The sequence below is a fragment of the Lichenostomus cassidix genome, chromosome 9 (genome assembly GCF_008360975.1).
Source record: "Lichenostomus cassidix isolate B80296 chromosome 9, HeHo_3.0, whole genome shotgun sequence".
Classification (NCBI taxonomy): Eukaryota; Metazoa; Chordata; class Aves; order Passeriformes; family Meliphagidae; genus Lichenostomus; species Lichenostomus cassidix.
Window position 1 is genome coordinate 9,145,783 of NC_139490.1, and position 16,483 is coordinate 9,162,265.

General features: G+C 42.7%; 1 protein-coding gene across 3 annotated transcripts in view; it reads right to left on the bottom strand.

The window, feature by feature from the left end:
• Positions 1-6,504: 6,504 nt before the first annotated feature.
• ARMC9 (armadillo repeat containing 9) overlaps positions 6,505-16,483 on the bottom strand; it is a 59,237-nt gene continuing 49,258 nt past the window's right edge. For 2 of the 3 annotated variants that reach the window (XM_085069282.1, XM_085069283.1), the window contains 4 exons: positions 15,919-16,045; positions 11,064-11,236; positions 8,702-8,796; positions 6,505-7,745 (listed from right to left, as the gene is read on the bottom strand). In XM_085069282.1, the coding sequence (XP_084925408.1) occupies positions 8,702-8,796; positions 11,064-11,236; positions 15,919-16,045 (395 nt within the window). In that variant the 3' untranslated portion in view covers positions 6,505-7,745. The remainder of the gene's footprint in view (positions 7,746-8,701; positions 8,797-11,063; positions 11,237-15,918; positions 16,046-16,483) is intronic. The other variant, XM_085069284.1, reaches the window with a different exon arrangement.

The window sequence follows — 16,483 nt, forward strand, 5'->3', positions numbered from 1 at the left end:
CAAAGCACAACAAACAGACACATACCTGCCTTGGCTGGGGCTGGGACAGAGCTCGTTTTCTCTCTAGTAGCTGGTGTGGTGCTGTTTTGGATCTGGGACCAAAACAGTGCTGATAAGGCAGGGATGTTCTAGCTGTTGCTTACACAGCGCAAGACCAGCTCTGTTTCTCATGCTCCCCCACTAGTGAACAGGCTAGGGGTGCACAACACAATGGGGCAGGACAGAGCACAGAAAGCTGACCCCAAATTATCAGAGGGATATCCCAGACCATGTGCCAAAGTTCTCAGCAAGAAAAACTGGGAGAAAGGAGCTATGTCTGTTTTCCCAAATAAGAGTTATGCATTATGAAGTAACTGTTGCAGCTTTCACAGAAATGGCTGAACACCTGCCTGCCCGTGGGAAGCATGGAATTAATTCCTTATTTTGCTTTGCTGGTGCTCACAGCTTTTGCTGTGCCTATTGAACTACCTTTATCTCAATCCACAGATTTTCTCACTTTCACCCTTCTGCTTCTCTCCCCCATTGTGCTGGGAGGGGAGTGGATGAGAGCTGTGTGGGGTGAGCTGCCTGCCAGGGTTAACTCACCACACACCCCAAAGGTTGTGCTGGTAACACCCCCTCCATCATCTCCCACACACCTAAGCAAGGACATATTTCCCCAGGAGCTGATTTTCTAGCAAGGACAGGGTATTCCTGGTACAAACCACACTCACAGCCCAGAGAAAATTAATTCAAGGCAGCACATGGGTAACACCAGTAACTGTGCCAAGCTGTAGGACCAGTCAGCTTCGCAGAAGATAAGGCAGCTTGAGACTGCTTTGCCCAGAGCATCTGCCTGTGTTGGGAGAAAGAAGCAAAATATGCCAGCTCATCTGTCATCACACTGTCCAATTCCCACTGCCCAGGAATGGTTTGAGGGGTGTCTAATGAAGACCAGAGGTCTCACCTTTGGGCAGGTAACACTTCAGGGCTGAGTTGTCCTGAACTTTTCTTACTAGGAAATGGTTTTGCATAAAGTACTGACGTTAGAAGGTAAAGGTAATGAGAGATTTTAATCAGCTCCAGCACAAAAGCAAGGTGCTTCCTGCATAATACCAGACACTGTAATATGGGATATTTTGGGACCAGGTCTGTTTACAGGAGGAGGCTGTGGTACAGGTGAAAGGAAAGGGGCTACAACCAGCAAGCACTGTACATCCAACCAATTTGCAGAGAGCTCCAGCCTGGGACAAGAACCTTTCAAAGCCTTCTTTGCCTCTGTAATGCATGAGCATGGTTCAACCCTATGGAATAATTCCCGTTGCAGGAAAAAATAAGGCAGCCCCCCCACTTCAAACAAAACAAAAAGTTAGAGAGAGGGAAGGAAGCAGAGACAGGAAACTACAAGGACGCTCTTCAGAGAGGTCACTGCTGCAGAATAAAGGGACAGATTTTTATGAATGCACTCAGGTTCCCTCTGAAACTTATTTTAGGGACCTGAACAAAACTTACCGGCTTTGAACAAACGTTCAGACAATCCCCTGCTGCCAGCAAGGAGTGAGTGCTTGTAGAAAACTAGCTGCTCCCTCACAGATGCTCTGGGGAAGCTGGACTGGGTTGAAACACAGGAAATATTTCCATCTCACTAGCAACGAATAATGAAAATAATGAGATGTAGAGCAAGGAAATACCTTTCTCACATTGGACTTTAAAGACACAAATGTGCTACTGTCACCAGAAAGGTGCCATATCACCTGGATTGGTTTCGGTTGAAAAGCCTTGGTCTCTGCCTTGCTCATGGACATGACCCAGGAGCCAAATCACTGGAGATTAAATTGGTTCCCACTGCTGCCATTTCTGGGTGAGTTGGGCAGTGACACAATTGCTGACGCTGCTTCAGCTGCCGAAAATGTGGTTTCAGACAACTTTGAGAATCCCAATGACATTTGAGATTTGTTGAAGCTCACAGTGGCTGCTGCAGCATGGAATGATGGGATCCTTGAGAATTACTGTTGTGCTTTGCCAGGGGATCATTCCCTGAGCTGGTGGCTCATGACTAGGAGCTCCCTGGCATGGAGCTTTTGGTATACTTAGTCAGGGTGGAAATTCTGGTTGTCTCAAACAGCCCAATTTCCACAGGCCTTGAGGGTGGAAGGGGCTTAATCGAAACAGAACTGTTTTCCTCAAGTCCCAGAGCTGCCACATTTCATTTCCCAGCTGCTTACTTGGATGAGGAAGAAATAGAAAGGAGTCAGTTCCATGGAAAACCGTGGTAGGCCACAATCTGCAGAGTTAACAAAAAAAAGGTCATCTGCTTAACAGGAGCCAGTCCCCTACGATACTGAAAATTTGATCCCAGGGGGAAAGCTGCTGGAGAAAAGGGTAAAAATTTCAGGGAGACTGTGCTGCTTGACAAAGAATTCATTTGGTGCTAATGGTTCTGCTTCTTGCAACAACATGAACCACGCTCCCAAAAGGCAGTGCATGAGCAGACACGAACAATAAAGCGATTTGTTCTCAGGAAGGATTCAACCTCTGCCAACAGCCAGCCGGATCCAGGCAAGGGCTCGGACAGTCAGAGCGGCACACGGCAGCCCAAATGAGGAACTGTATCACTTGGCACACAGCTGCTATTTCCAGCACTTTCATCCCATCCCCGCTCCAGCTCTACTTTTTCATTCTTCAGAGGAGGAGAAGAACTAAATCTGGATCTACAAAGGCCAAAATTTTTCCTTGAGATCAGTAGAAGGAGGTGTCCTTGAACTCATAAAATCCCTCCACAGGTGGTCTGGTTTCCAAATGGCCTCAGAATTTGTAGCTGTCATTTACAGCCTAATATAAAGGGCAGCTTAAACATCTACAGAATAAACCTTATTGTTTCAGGTATTGTATCCACTACTTTTTATTTGTCTTATTTGTTTACTTGGAGGAATTAGCTCTCAGCATCATTAAAAGAAAAACAAATAAAAATGAAGGAACACTTTGAAAGTCTTTTAAGATGAAAACCAGCAAGGCATACTGAAACCCATTTTTGAAATTAAATATTCACATGCAGAGTGAACAAAATAACTGACACTCCCCAAATCTGTTGACTTAAAATTATATTAGAACAGCATTCCCCATATTTGAAGAAGATAAGAATAAAACACTAAAGTTGACACCTGGATTTCTTACAGCTTATGTGAAGCATTCTCACTTTCACTGCAATCAATTACTGCCCTAGTTTCTTGGAAACTTGGACCATATGCCAAGGACTGCTGAGACAACTTGTATTAAAAGGAGAACATGTTCCAGAAAGTTATTAGATGTCCTAGGGTGTGCCACTGAGCCTGTTGTTTGGAGAGCACCAGGTCCTCAAAAAGTGGAAATTTGGATCATGATCCTATAACTGAATACAATGCTACTGCAGGGTAGAAAGCAGCCTGGAGTTGGGAAGAAACTTGCTTTGAAATATCAGATCCCAACTCCTGACAAGATGTCAGGCTAGAAGCATTACTGGTCTGATAACATAGGAGGACAATGTTCTACGTTCTGCACCCAGAAGCTGGTTTTAAAATCCATTAGCAGCAGATTCCCATAGCTTGGTCAGATCAGTCCGGTCTTAGTCTGTTTTGTTTGTCTTGAAACATCTTGCTGTTTCTCACCTGTCAATAAACTCTCAGGAGTCCCATTCCTTTTACAATTTCAATGAACAGCAGAATTTCTATTAATAGTTTGGGAAAAGTGCAACATAGCCCAGAGAAGTCCACATGGCTCAGTCATGGAGGTATTTTGGCACTGGGTTCCCACAGGATCAGAGGAGGTTTGCAAGGCTGTAATTATAAATATCCTCTCTGCTTGCCATGCCCACACCTCCTCAAGCTCGGGGGCCACACAGCACAGGAGTTGTGTCTGGGGTGCCTGGCAGGGAGCACACTCTCCTTGCTTAGATTCTAGCAAGGAGCAACTCTCCACTCTCCAACATTTCCTCTCCCGGAAAGAGCTTGTTCCAATATTCAGCCAGACTACAAGCAAGAGTGAGGATCATCCAAACTGCCAGGAAGTTCTGTCTCAAAGAAAAATTCAAGCCTCCAGCTAAACAGTAAGTCTGGAGGTACTTAAACACCTGCAAGGAAGGTAGCCTGTTTGCTTTTCTGCTACCACTATGCCAAGACGTGCATGAACACCATGAAGAGCTCTTTATCTCTACATTGCCATCTCCACCATGATTTACAAAGATAAGTTAAACTTTGTTTAAATACAACTCAAAGCCAAACCAAGCAACCAATGACCCTCCCCATCACAGCAATATTTTCCCTCCAGAGTACTTCCTTGCTTGTCTTCCTTTACACACTTAAATTGTGCAATAAATAATACTTCCGACACCAGCCCAGTGTTGCTGGTGGCATCCCACATGCCTGGGCTCTCCTCATGAGAGACCACAAACAATGAGTGGTTCATGCCTGCTCTGCAACACTTCTGAGTAAACAACATTACCTTTGCAGAGGCAGGCCAGGCTGCACTGAAGGGAGCTGTGTTTTCCACTTAGATGGAGATAACAACTGTTGGGGACAGAATTTGTCAGTAACTAACCAGAGTGAAATGTACAGAAATGCACACAAAAAAGTGCATGAGACCCAAAACAAATATATCAAAAACAGAAAGGAGGAAAAAAAACCTTTAGGAGCACTTTTATCTAGTCACTGACAGATAATTATAAAGCACTCGTACAGAATGAGCCCTCTATGCAAACTTTAAAATAGACTTATACAGTTAGTCTCAAGTAACTGTCCATAAACAAAATTACACTGACTATACAAAAGTTACATCCAAAAGGCATGCTAGCACCACACAGGACTTTGGTCCCGGAAGAATTTCCCTTGCAGATCTGTGTGTCATTTGCAATAACTGTATTTGCTTTTTGTGAAAGAAATTACAGTCACTCTAAATGCAATCACACCCCTCCCACAGGGGAAGTAACTTCCACTGCTCCTGTTATGAATTCCCCAGGGGGGTGTTGAATCTAGCAGCTGCCTCTTCATGGCACACACAAAAGACACCCAACAACTTTTCAGAGTGAGGTGCCGAATTTGCTATGTGTGTGCTACTGCCCTCCATTCAGGGACCTTTCCACCCTCAACAGTGGAGTCCTACAAACAAAGACAGAACTGACATTTTTCATTAGCTTCAAATCTTCTGACTGGCATCACAGGGCTTTTTTTGTGAATAAGACAGAGAAAAGGAGTGTATGTTACTTCCTTAGGCTCCCAAATTACTGCTCAGCTGGTAACATTTCTAAGCACATCCATAGTTTGTCTCAGGTGTTTGGAAATCTCTCATGCATTAATACAAAAAACAGTCTGGGATTTCAAACTCCATACTTACAAGCCAGAACATCCAAGAGTTGAAAATGTTCACATAGAGTTCTGCATTGCAAGAGGCCTGAGTAAGAAACACACAAGCACACACACTTTAGTTTGATCCCTGCAGTCCAACTCAGCAAGATGCATTTTGGTTTTCATGAATCTTGAGCTGTTAGAGCAGTTGTAGCCTCACCTACCAACCACCTTCAGGTCTCTGGCAAGGGGTGAAAAAGTTTTTACCTCAACTCATAAAATCAGTGAAATTTTGGGGTTGTTGTTCCCCCTCAAAAAAAATTTGTCTGCACGCAATGCTTTTCAAAAGTTGCTCTCCATCTCACAGAATCTGCTCCCACATGAAACTCAACACTGGTTAAGATAAAACTCAGCTTCTGGGGAATTGTGTTATCCATGTATGTAAATGAACTGCTTAGCACATCAGTGTTAACAACTTGGCCGTTGATGTTACAAGTTGGAAAAAATCCAGAATTTCAGAGGAAATTCTCCCTACCCTGGAAAGCCACTAGGTGAGTTTTTATGGCTGTTTTCCATTCCTGCCCTTTTGTGAACCAGAGGACATTTCCCATTCCCAGCTGTGTTTATCAGCTCTGAGAGGAGGTAGATGGATCTGAGCACAAGTCACATATTTTCTGACTTCTTTGCCATGGGGATCTGTGTGACAAGGGTTATCAAGTGTCCACAGCCACTTCATGTCCTGTGTAGTTTGGGATGCAATGCCTGTACTCTGCCTGCTTCATGTTAGGCCTGTGTTACTGAGCAGTAAATTGTAACTTCCACATGAATTGACTAGATTTTAAGCTACATCCCCATTCCAATTTAAAGTCTACCCAAAGGGGTTTCCTGAACTTGTGTGGGAGCCCTTTCTGCAAACCTCTGACACAGCATCACCCATCTCAGTGGGTCTGAGGCAATGACATCAGTGACCTTGGCTCTTCGGCTGCCACCACAGAGCAAGAGGCTCAATTCAAGGTCTTAGAAGCACAAAGCTTTCTTCTGGCTCCATGGAAATGGCTTTACAACTCTTTACTTTAGGGGAAGGCAGTGTCACTATGGGAGTTGCTTTATTTTTCAGGCTGTGTTCCACTTGTTTGTTCTCAAGGCGAAACCCCAGAATCAAAGCCTTACCTTCCCCCTTTTCATACACATTAAAGCATTTGTTTCTGAAGTCTATGGCAAATACACTGTCTGCTTTTTGTACATCTCTGCCTCAGCAGCAGCCAAGTTCCAATGTAAACTGCATTTATGTGTCCTAACAGCTGTCACACGAAGGGGTGTTACTGAAAAGCCAACCCCCAGTGAAGACTTTAGTGTTTCCTGGTCACTGTTACTGCTGAGAGAAAGAATAACAAACAGCACTGGCTTTGTAATTCACTGGCAGAACTAACTGCTGCTTTTTTATTTAGTTGAGGGATTCCTGAACTCTCTTGCCTATACAGCATTTCATATGCACCAAAGACCAGCACAAATTCAATAAAGACATAAACAGTCATTGCTCTGAAGTGAAGAACATAAAAAAAGCAACAAAGACCAAAGAAGATGGTCCACAGTTACATGCAAAGAGAAAGCTGCATCTAATCTGTTCACATTCTCATTGTTTCTTCTATGAATGAAGAAGCAAAGTTCTTCATTCCAGTGGAAAAAAACAGGTTTTTCTTTCTACAAATATTAAACCGTAGAATTAAGAAAAAAAATGCAGAAAGAAGGAATAGGAGTAATTGCTGCAGAAAAAGACCTCAGAGGTGAGCCTGGATGCTGCCTTGGGCACTGTAACTGTTTTTCATCTGCTACAGGTCAACCAGAATTTTATGAAATACCTCCTCTCCAATGTCTGGAGGCTGTACAGATCTCACCCCATACTGCTTTGGCAGGAAGGCTCCATGCATGTGGCATACACTGTCCCTCCTAGTGCAGATCCTTTGAAAACAGGTATCTCCCAACTCATTTATAATGGCGTAATTTGAAAAAAGCAATTGGCAGGCTGCTTCAGCAAGCAATATGTAAAAAAGACAGTTGCTTGGTAAGATTCCTAGGCTGAGCTCTACATACTGTCTCCAGAGGCCATTTACTCTGACACAGAAGGCAGAGAGCACAGATTTCTTCTCAGGGTGGGAATGTCACTTTAGAGTAAACTATCAGAGAATATTAATCTCCCATGTCAGTCCTGGGCTGCTGCTGAGACCTTGAATTGTAATAACAAGGCCCTTGTCTCAGCCAGCTTTAGAGACCACAGACACATCCCATCAGATAATCCCGAATCCTCCTGCACGACCTGCAATGTCAACAACCTCACTGTCCTCTGTAGGTCAACAGTAAAGCTCATTACAGGAAGCTGGCTCTGTCCTTCAACAATGTGACAGGTGATTCTCGAGGAAAGGAACTGTTCTCACTTCCTGTAGGACTGGCTGCCTGCAGAAAAACAGCAAGAAAGAGTCTGTCAGCTGAATGCAGGATTTATTACAAGACAGAAGCTGCCTGAGGGCAACACTTGTTCAACCTGTACAGGGACACAAACATCACAACAAAACATGCAGAAAGGCACTTTAACTCCTGATGCTTCAACTTAAAAATGTGGAATGTATTTCTGGCAACTCCCTGTGAGGGGATACTGAAAGAACTGAAAGGGAGTCACCAGGGTCCAGTTGCAATGCCAACAAAAACCATTCCCCATTCTTCTGGTAGAGATTTTTGTACTGCCCTAGCTCCAATGTGGCTTAGACAGAAGTTGGTGCACTGCAAACAGCTTCAGCATGCCCATGCAGGGTTGCCTGAACAGATACAGAATAAGGATCTGAGTGGATTAAACCATTCAACAATATCCACACAGTTGAAAAGGTCTAAATTTGGTCTAAATCCTATGCTCCCCATGGAACCTTGTGTTCCAGCCATGCTGCCAGTGTCATCCCTGTGCCAGCCTGGATGTGGAAATCACAGAGGATCCCAGCATGGCTGGTTTTATTTGGAGGAGCTTGGTTTTGCTCTAGAGTTCAGCTAACAGCAGGGGCTGCATCTGGAGCAGGAATCTGGCCCCAGGCCTGTAGCTGCACTAAGTACCTGGGCTTCCTCTGCATTCCTCAGGCATTCCACACACTCCATGCTCCACGAGGAGCAGTCCAGCTAGTTCAGCAAGGTTTACATAAAATCGACTTGTTTCCAGAAAATACACCTATAATAAATACTAAAATCAAGCTACAAATGTGCCTCTAAAATAAGAGAACACATCAAGTAAACCCTGAAAGTCATCTTTTTCTCAGCAGCTACAAAAAATCAGCTATAAAAACTTGCATTTCTCCAGAAATACCAAGAAACCCACAAATTAGTCTTCCACTGGAACAGAGTCTCTTGATATGCAAAAACCTACATACCTATGCAGTAGGCAAATGGGAGGCAGAACTGCTGGAATCTACTGATTGCTGATATCTGTGCATCTGATGCCATTTTTGACCCACAGATGAGTCAGCTGGGAAATTAAAGGAGCAGTAGCACTGAGCTTTACTAGGGAAACATTAGGGGCTTACTTGTTCAGACCCCTTCCCTGCATCTTTAAGTAACAGCTGAGAATTACTTTTGAGAACCTCAAATTTCAACACAGGTGTTTAAAACCCTTTTTAGTCCTTTAAAAATCTGGTCTTTATAACCTTCATGTAACTCTTCCCACCTATAAACAGCTGTGTGAAAGCCCCTGCAGGATGGACAAGAACTATAAGGTGCTCTGTGACAGCAGACAAGGCTGGAGAGATGTACACAGAGTGAGTGGAAGATTACTTGTTTGCAAAATAATTTCTTTGCTATTTTTAGCAGCAAGAGTTTAACATTCAATTGCTGAAATTGTCTCATGGCACATGTGGACAGATAGAAAATTATAATCTGGAATCCCAAGAGCAAAATTGTCAGAAATGGTAAATGGACACATAGCAAGTTGAGATGCCTGTTATACATTCAGCTTTAGGATGCACAGACACAGCAAAGAGGTATTTGTAAAACAAATAAAACAATGAAAGTTAGAAGAGTTTGAGTATCTGGACTAACAGATCACATACACTGAATTCACAGAGAACCCCAAATGATCTATTTTAATGCAATTTGAAAATAGAATATATTTAACTGGAAAATGATCTTGCTCCAGAGCCTCATGAAAGCAACATTTGTCTGTCACATCTTTCCTAGGACACATCCCCCAGGAATGTAAAGCTGCCTTGGAGAAACTAGAACATGCAGAGGAATTTTTGTGTACACACACACACACACACACACACACACACACTCTGTGCTTTTCCTTTCACTAAGGCTTCTTTTCAACGGGACAATGCTTTTGGAAATGAACCGAAACAGGAACCAGAGACGCACTCTTGGGTGTTAATACCACATCCAGTCAGGGCACAACAGTGCTGCTGTCACAGGAAACAGAAAACACTGATGTCAGAGGTAAAACTCGGGGCACAGGCAGCAAAGGTAAAGCTGAAAGAGCTGTGTTACCTCAGCACAGGAGTGTTGAAGCAAGGAGCCTCCAGGTCAAAACCACCACCAAGAACATTCCCTTCCAATGCCTCACCTGTAGTCCCTGAATGAAACCACATCATTACCCAGCACATGCAACTGTGTGGAACAATGAGTGAGCAACACAGAAGGCTCAGAATGCTCTTTCCAGCTCTGTTACTGATTTACTGTGTTATTTAAATTAGCTTCATTTCATTTTCCATTTCTGTAATGAGCAGCTAATGATAAGACATGTTCCGAGTTTCGTGGGAAGGTTTTAAGAGTTATTATGTTTTTGTCAAATGCTTCAAGGTAACAGTTATCACTAAAGAACAGAGCTGAAGTTACATTGTGATCAAATAATTATCACTAAACTTGTTACAATGCATTTGCTCCTGCCATTTCACTGATGATGGACACAGAGCTGTATCTGAATCCAGCTTTTCCTATCCACACTCCGGGGAAAAAGTTTGCTCATTACTGAAGAATGCACCTTTCTTCCTCCTCCACCCCAAAAAACCTCCACAGCTGACACACCACACGTGTTCACTGATCTGTAAGCATCCAAGATCAGTGTTTCCACTTTACTGAGCTTGTCTTGCCTGACTAAAAGCAACTGTCCATCCTTTCCCTCCATCCTCAAGTCAAAGCCATCCTCTCTTCTGAACCCCTGCAGATTTAGTACTTCTTACAAACTTCTGCAGGCCCCAGCACAGCCATATGGTTCTGGATTACAAGTCTCCTGCAGAAAGGTGAGTGCCACAAGCAGCACACCGTGCTTGGCTCTCTGCTTACCAGGCTACCCTGAGCCATCTCCTGGGCTGCCTGACATCTGCTCTACATTCAGCTCCAGCACAGACACACCCAGGGATCCAGCGTCAAGGACATTAAACAAGTTACACAGTGGTATGAACAAGTGTCTAAAGAAAAGGAAAAACTCTGATGACATCTAAAGAAAGTCTAATATGAAACTCATAAGCTTCCCCAAAAACTTCTGAGAATTTGGGCTACTTTTCTCCACCCAGAGACAGGAAAAAGCATGTCTTTAAACTGCTCACATGACAGCCTGGAAATAGGAGCAGTGTTCAGCAGGATATAATTACATGGCTGTATATCCTGCAGATGACAAGTACAATGTCATATACTCCTGGCACATCTGTAGCCTACAACTTCATTCCTGAAGAGTTTCTACAATTTCCTCCTTTCCCACCCCAAGGAATGACCAACAAAATGATGACTTTTTCCACTTACTCTCTCTGCTCCTTGTGTATGATCCTGAGAAGCTGGAATGGCTTGCCTGTTGGGGTCCAGACTGAGAGAACTGGGGGGCAATGGCTGGGACCTTTCCCTTCCTAGGGCTGATGTCCTGCCCGTCAGGAGTGCGAGGGATCTTAGGTTTGCTGGTGAAGGCTGTGGCAAACTCGCTGTAGGACAGGGAAAGGGTTAGAAATGCATGGAGAAATATATATATGCACAGTAAGAATGCACAGAAGTCAAAACTCAGGCAGACTGCAAACGGAAGGGAACATGTGGCACCCCAGGTGCTGCCCTGGGATGTGTGCTCACTGCACAGCCTCTAACCTGGCTCTGTTGCCTTGTCTGCCCTACTCAAGCCTTGCTCTTTGCACAACTGGATTGAACAGGTTAAATTGCCTCCAAAGCAGTTATTGATCTTTAGCTTGTTTTCCGTGTTTATCACATCCAGTGACTCATTCTGGGGTGCAAAAATTACATAGATATGCTACAGCACAGGAATGCATCCTTTTAGGGCACGAACACCCTAATTTCTTCCAGGTATAGGTCAATCTTGCAGACACAGGCAGCCTTCCTGGCTCCTATCTGAGATAAGATTTGTAGAACTCCCTGAAGGCCTTGTCAAAAGAGCAAAAAGCAGTGATGGCATCTATAAAAGAAATTCCCTAAACACACAGGTTCCTTGTTCACACTGAGAGCATAAGCCACATGCTGTTACTTCACAGCCTACACATGCTATAAAAATACTACATTCTTTAAAATTTAGTCAATAACTGTGTGAGGATTGACTGTCCTTCCTTGCCCCCAGCATAAATAGTTTTTCCCAGATACAAAAATGGAGGCTACCAGGAAATAACAAGTCTCTAAAATTATTCTGTATCTATATTAATGTTTGCACTAGTGAGTCGATTTTCTCTTAAAAGGAGAAAAGGTTAAACCAAAATAACAGCTACATGAAAACTTCATCGTATTTAAAAAGGGAAATAAAAGAGCCAAAAGGCAGGACTTCGAAAAAATAGGTGCCATCCAAAAATGAGCGATTAAAATGGAAAGTCCCTGCGTTATTAGCTCCATCAAAAGAACCCTTTGTGACCATCAGAAGGAGTGATTAGGAGGATTTTCAAGATATTTAATCTCCCCTCCTCCCCTGGGAATGCTGCTGAGTCAGTGCTGATTAGCCCTTCCATAGCCCTGTTTCACTCTGCAGGGAGATTTGAGCAAGTGTTCCTTTTGTATTTTAAATAGCATTATTGTCTGTGTTTTGCATCTGTATATGCTAACTATTAAGGACAGAGACATGCTAACTGCTCTGCTAAGAACCATCTCTGCAGCCCTCTACCTGTGAGTATTACAAGTGTTAACACTTGTCTCAGCTTCAAAGGAGGAGGTGGCAGATGGCAGCAGAAACAGACTGGTAAAACAACACCAAAAAATAAGACTGGCTAGATAAAACCTCAAGGCGTGGACCACAGGGATATTTAAACATCTTTGTCTCCATAAAATAGTCTCATAGTTATTGCTTTTTTTTTTTTGTCGTTTTACTCACTTTGGTAAAGTGAGTTAGTTCAAGTGAATTGGGTTTTCAATTCACTAGTGCTCGTCATGATAATCTCATGTGTGCTATGATGGTCTTAGGTAGATAAAAAAGAAAGATTCACCAGCCTCCAGCCAGTTTTTGAAATGAGGTTTTCTTCTTCCTTTTCCAACAACAGATAACAGGACCTTGGATCTATATTCCCATGCACTAAAAATGTGTTTTTATAGCCATCAACCATCTCCACAGTTGCAGGGCAGTAACCTCAGCAGTCAGACTGGAGACAGAGTAAAGCAATGCAACCAGAGTCACATCACTTTACCAAAGAGATACACAGTGGTCACACAAAATGATTCACATCTCTATAAACTGTTCAGGAAAGGATTATTTGAAACAGGCTGGTACCAAAACTTGCAAAGTTGAAAAAATTCTGCTGTTTTTCTGAGAGGATGCAGAGAAGATCTGGCTCTCCATGTGTCTGAGTATCACAGAAGCACTTTATCTTTTACTGCATTAGTAAATAGGTTAAGATCAACAGAAAATAACTAATCCTCAGGGTAACACCTAAACCTCCTATTTGTTATCCTTTAAAAGTTGATGTGTTGAACAAAGAAGAAGCAAAATCTAGTGTGGGAAAACATTCTTCAGCAATTGGCCAAGGAGTCATTCATGACAAGGTGTGCTCAATGAAAAAACAAAACAAAAAGCAAATCAAAAATACCCAAGCCCACAACAAATTCACACAAAACCCTGTATTTGCATTGAGAAAAAAGAATACTGTTTACTTGGAAAAACTGAAATACCTGTCTATAAAAAAGTGCACAACAGACTGACATTGGGATAAGAATGATCAACAAGGAGATAAGACAGGACTTGAACATATAAAGATGAATTCGACCATTTTCTCCAAGAATACACCTGGACTTTTGGCCATTTTTACCAGATCATCAGAAAAGCAAAGCTAAGATGTAAGAATGTCCCGCAGAGTTTAAGGGGGTTTTTATCATTATAATACTGGTCACAGTCACAATACAAAAAAAAAAAAACCCTCTGCTTTTTCAGTCAGTCACAATTGTAGACTGAACTGTTACAAATCCATCCTTGATTGGCTAAAAAGCACAACAGTTATAGTCTCACATGATCAAAACGCAACAGGGAATATCAATGCAAGACCAGCAGCCAGTGTGACCTACATCAGCTGGAACAATCATTTGTTCCTGTGGAAATAAAACAACTGCAACAGAAATGTCACTACAAGGGTCTCATTCTTCTTCGACTGATTTTGTATAATTTCACTCATCTCTGTGCAGGTAAATTCTCAATTCATACTGCTAAGGAAGAGGGGAAAGAGAAGTGACCACTTCCACAACCCTGCTGAGCCCTCCTTTTCTCACACATACCTCTTCTAGGAAGGTCTTGGTATTTGCCTAATTGGTATTTGCCTCCAGGAAGGAGACATTTCTCACAGTGGACAAAACTATGAGCAAAGCAGTGATTTATTTGTCCTGTTTGTTTTGCAAACAGATTATAGTCTGCATCCAAGAGCGAAAGAATGAAAAGGCAGGTCTAGCTATTGCAACACCAACATATTAACAAAAGACCCTTGACACAGAAAACCCTGAGCTCTCTTGGACTGTGAATGGCTGCATTCCCATATCCGTAACTCGAGGCTGCATTTGGAAATCCAAATTACTGCATGCATGCTGAGGAAGCACACGATGAAAAGATATGATCTTCCTCTGCAGGATACTGCACCTGTGCCTTCACCTGTATAAAAACTTTCCTGAGATTTAGACACACATTTGTGAGCAAATATTAAAAAATTACTGGGAACACACCTTTTTAATAACAGGTTATGTAGAGAAGCAAAGCATCTCACTAAGGTGGGGGATAAAATGCTGCCAATTTGACTTGCTTCTTGCAAGTCAAAGTCTGAAAAATAATGTCCCTCTCACCACCACAAAGCAAACAACTTGGCCATAAATTTTTATGGTCTATTTGTATTACTATTATGTGCTTAGCTACTGTTACAACAGACAACAGAATTAAAACCACTAATGTTGAGCCAAAGGTATGACTACTAAGCACTTCAGCTGAAACCAGTGATAATTTGTTGACAATGTATAATTTCTCACATCTCACCATGGAAACAGCACAACTCGGGGAAAAAACCCAACCAAGCAACCAATGCCACACCAACCCCCCAGAAAACCCCAAAGTCACACACTGGCATCTGTAGGCCTGAAGAAAACAAAGTTCTAGGCATAAACTTTTCAGAAGTGCTAGAGCTGTATTGAGACACATAACCAAGCACTTCTGGAAAATCAGGCGCATAAAGAGGTGGTAAAATCCTTTCTTTAACACATCTCCACCCATTCTGTTTTTTAGTTTAGTTCAGTTCAATTAGCTGTAATTGACTCAAATAACCAAGCACTTCTGAAAAATCAGGTGCATAAAGAGCTGGTAAAACCCTTCCTTTAACACATCTCCACCCACTCTGTGTTTAGTGCTGGAATGTATTCACTTTTAAAATTTCTCTACACTTACTGTTTAAAACTTGGCCCAATCTAATTAGCTATAGGAAAAAGCTGTTAATGTCTGAAGGACACATGCAGGCCCTGAAAACTTTGGTAGACTTTGGTCCAATTGCTAATGAATTCCTAGTTCTCATCCAAGATGTAACATCACAGTTGTACTCATGACAAAGGCTTCACAGAGGGCTCAAGGTATGAGCAGGATAAGGAGAGCAAGACCTTTCATTTTGCAGGAGTGATTTCAGGGAAGAGTTGAAACACATTGCTGGGTGATCTCATAACATTGCCTCCTTTGCTATACCCGTCTAGTGGATAAATCAAGGGACTCTGGTCAGCAGTGCTAGCAATTCAGTATGTTTAAACACTCTTAACCCACTTAAATGCTTAATTTTTCTTCTTATGCACGTTAATCCCTGTCCTGTTCCCACAGTCTTACCTATTTCTTTACTAATAAATGATTTTTCACAGGCTAGAGTCGAGTCATCTAAGGAAGCAATCAGGAAGTTTTATTTTCAGAAGGCTGCACTAAGCATACATGTGAAGTTCATTAATAATGTCTTGCTCGAGACTTCTCCCATTCTGAACCAGATGCTTAGAAATCGAACAGCTGCCTCTGGCACAGAAAAGGGTATTTTGCTTGGCAAGCACCACCACAGCTGTCTCAGGCCAGACTACATCATACATCAAATGACTTCACAGATTGCCTTTACAGCAGCATGGAATTAACTGGTAAATCCTGTCAGACTCCTTTCACAATTTTAGATATCCTCTGAACAGATCATACCTATGTGATTGACCATTTACTTTGTCCTCAGTGAAGTCAGCACATCGAGAAGACGAGGCATCACCGGCTGGGATGTGGTCTATTCTATGGCCTGGTGACAATACTTCAGATGACTTCATTTCAACTGCTGTTTAAAAAAGAAACACAGTTCAGTGAGGAGCTGTCTCTTTACAGTTTTATTAGAAATACATTTAAGTCACAGTTCCTGCTGTATGAAGGAAACCTTGAGGTTTTGGCAGGCTACTGAGTTCGTGTGACAGACTGCATTATGGCTCATCACCTGAGCAAAACAACTGCAAGTGTGATAATTCCAGCTCTTTGCGGTTGGAAAATAAAACTGGCTACACTTTGCACTTGCAATGGGATAGGAGCATGTAGACCCCCAGTTAATACACATCAGCTATGTCCATTATCTCATTAAAGCCACAGGAACACAGCCCCTTGCAGTTGTCTGTATATATCCACAGTAACAGGGCCACAGCAGACAAAAAGCAGCGTTTCACACTTCTGTCAGACTCACTTTCTGCCTTACACTAACGGGGAAGTGAAGAACACTCAGCTTGCT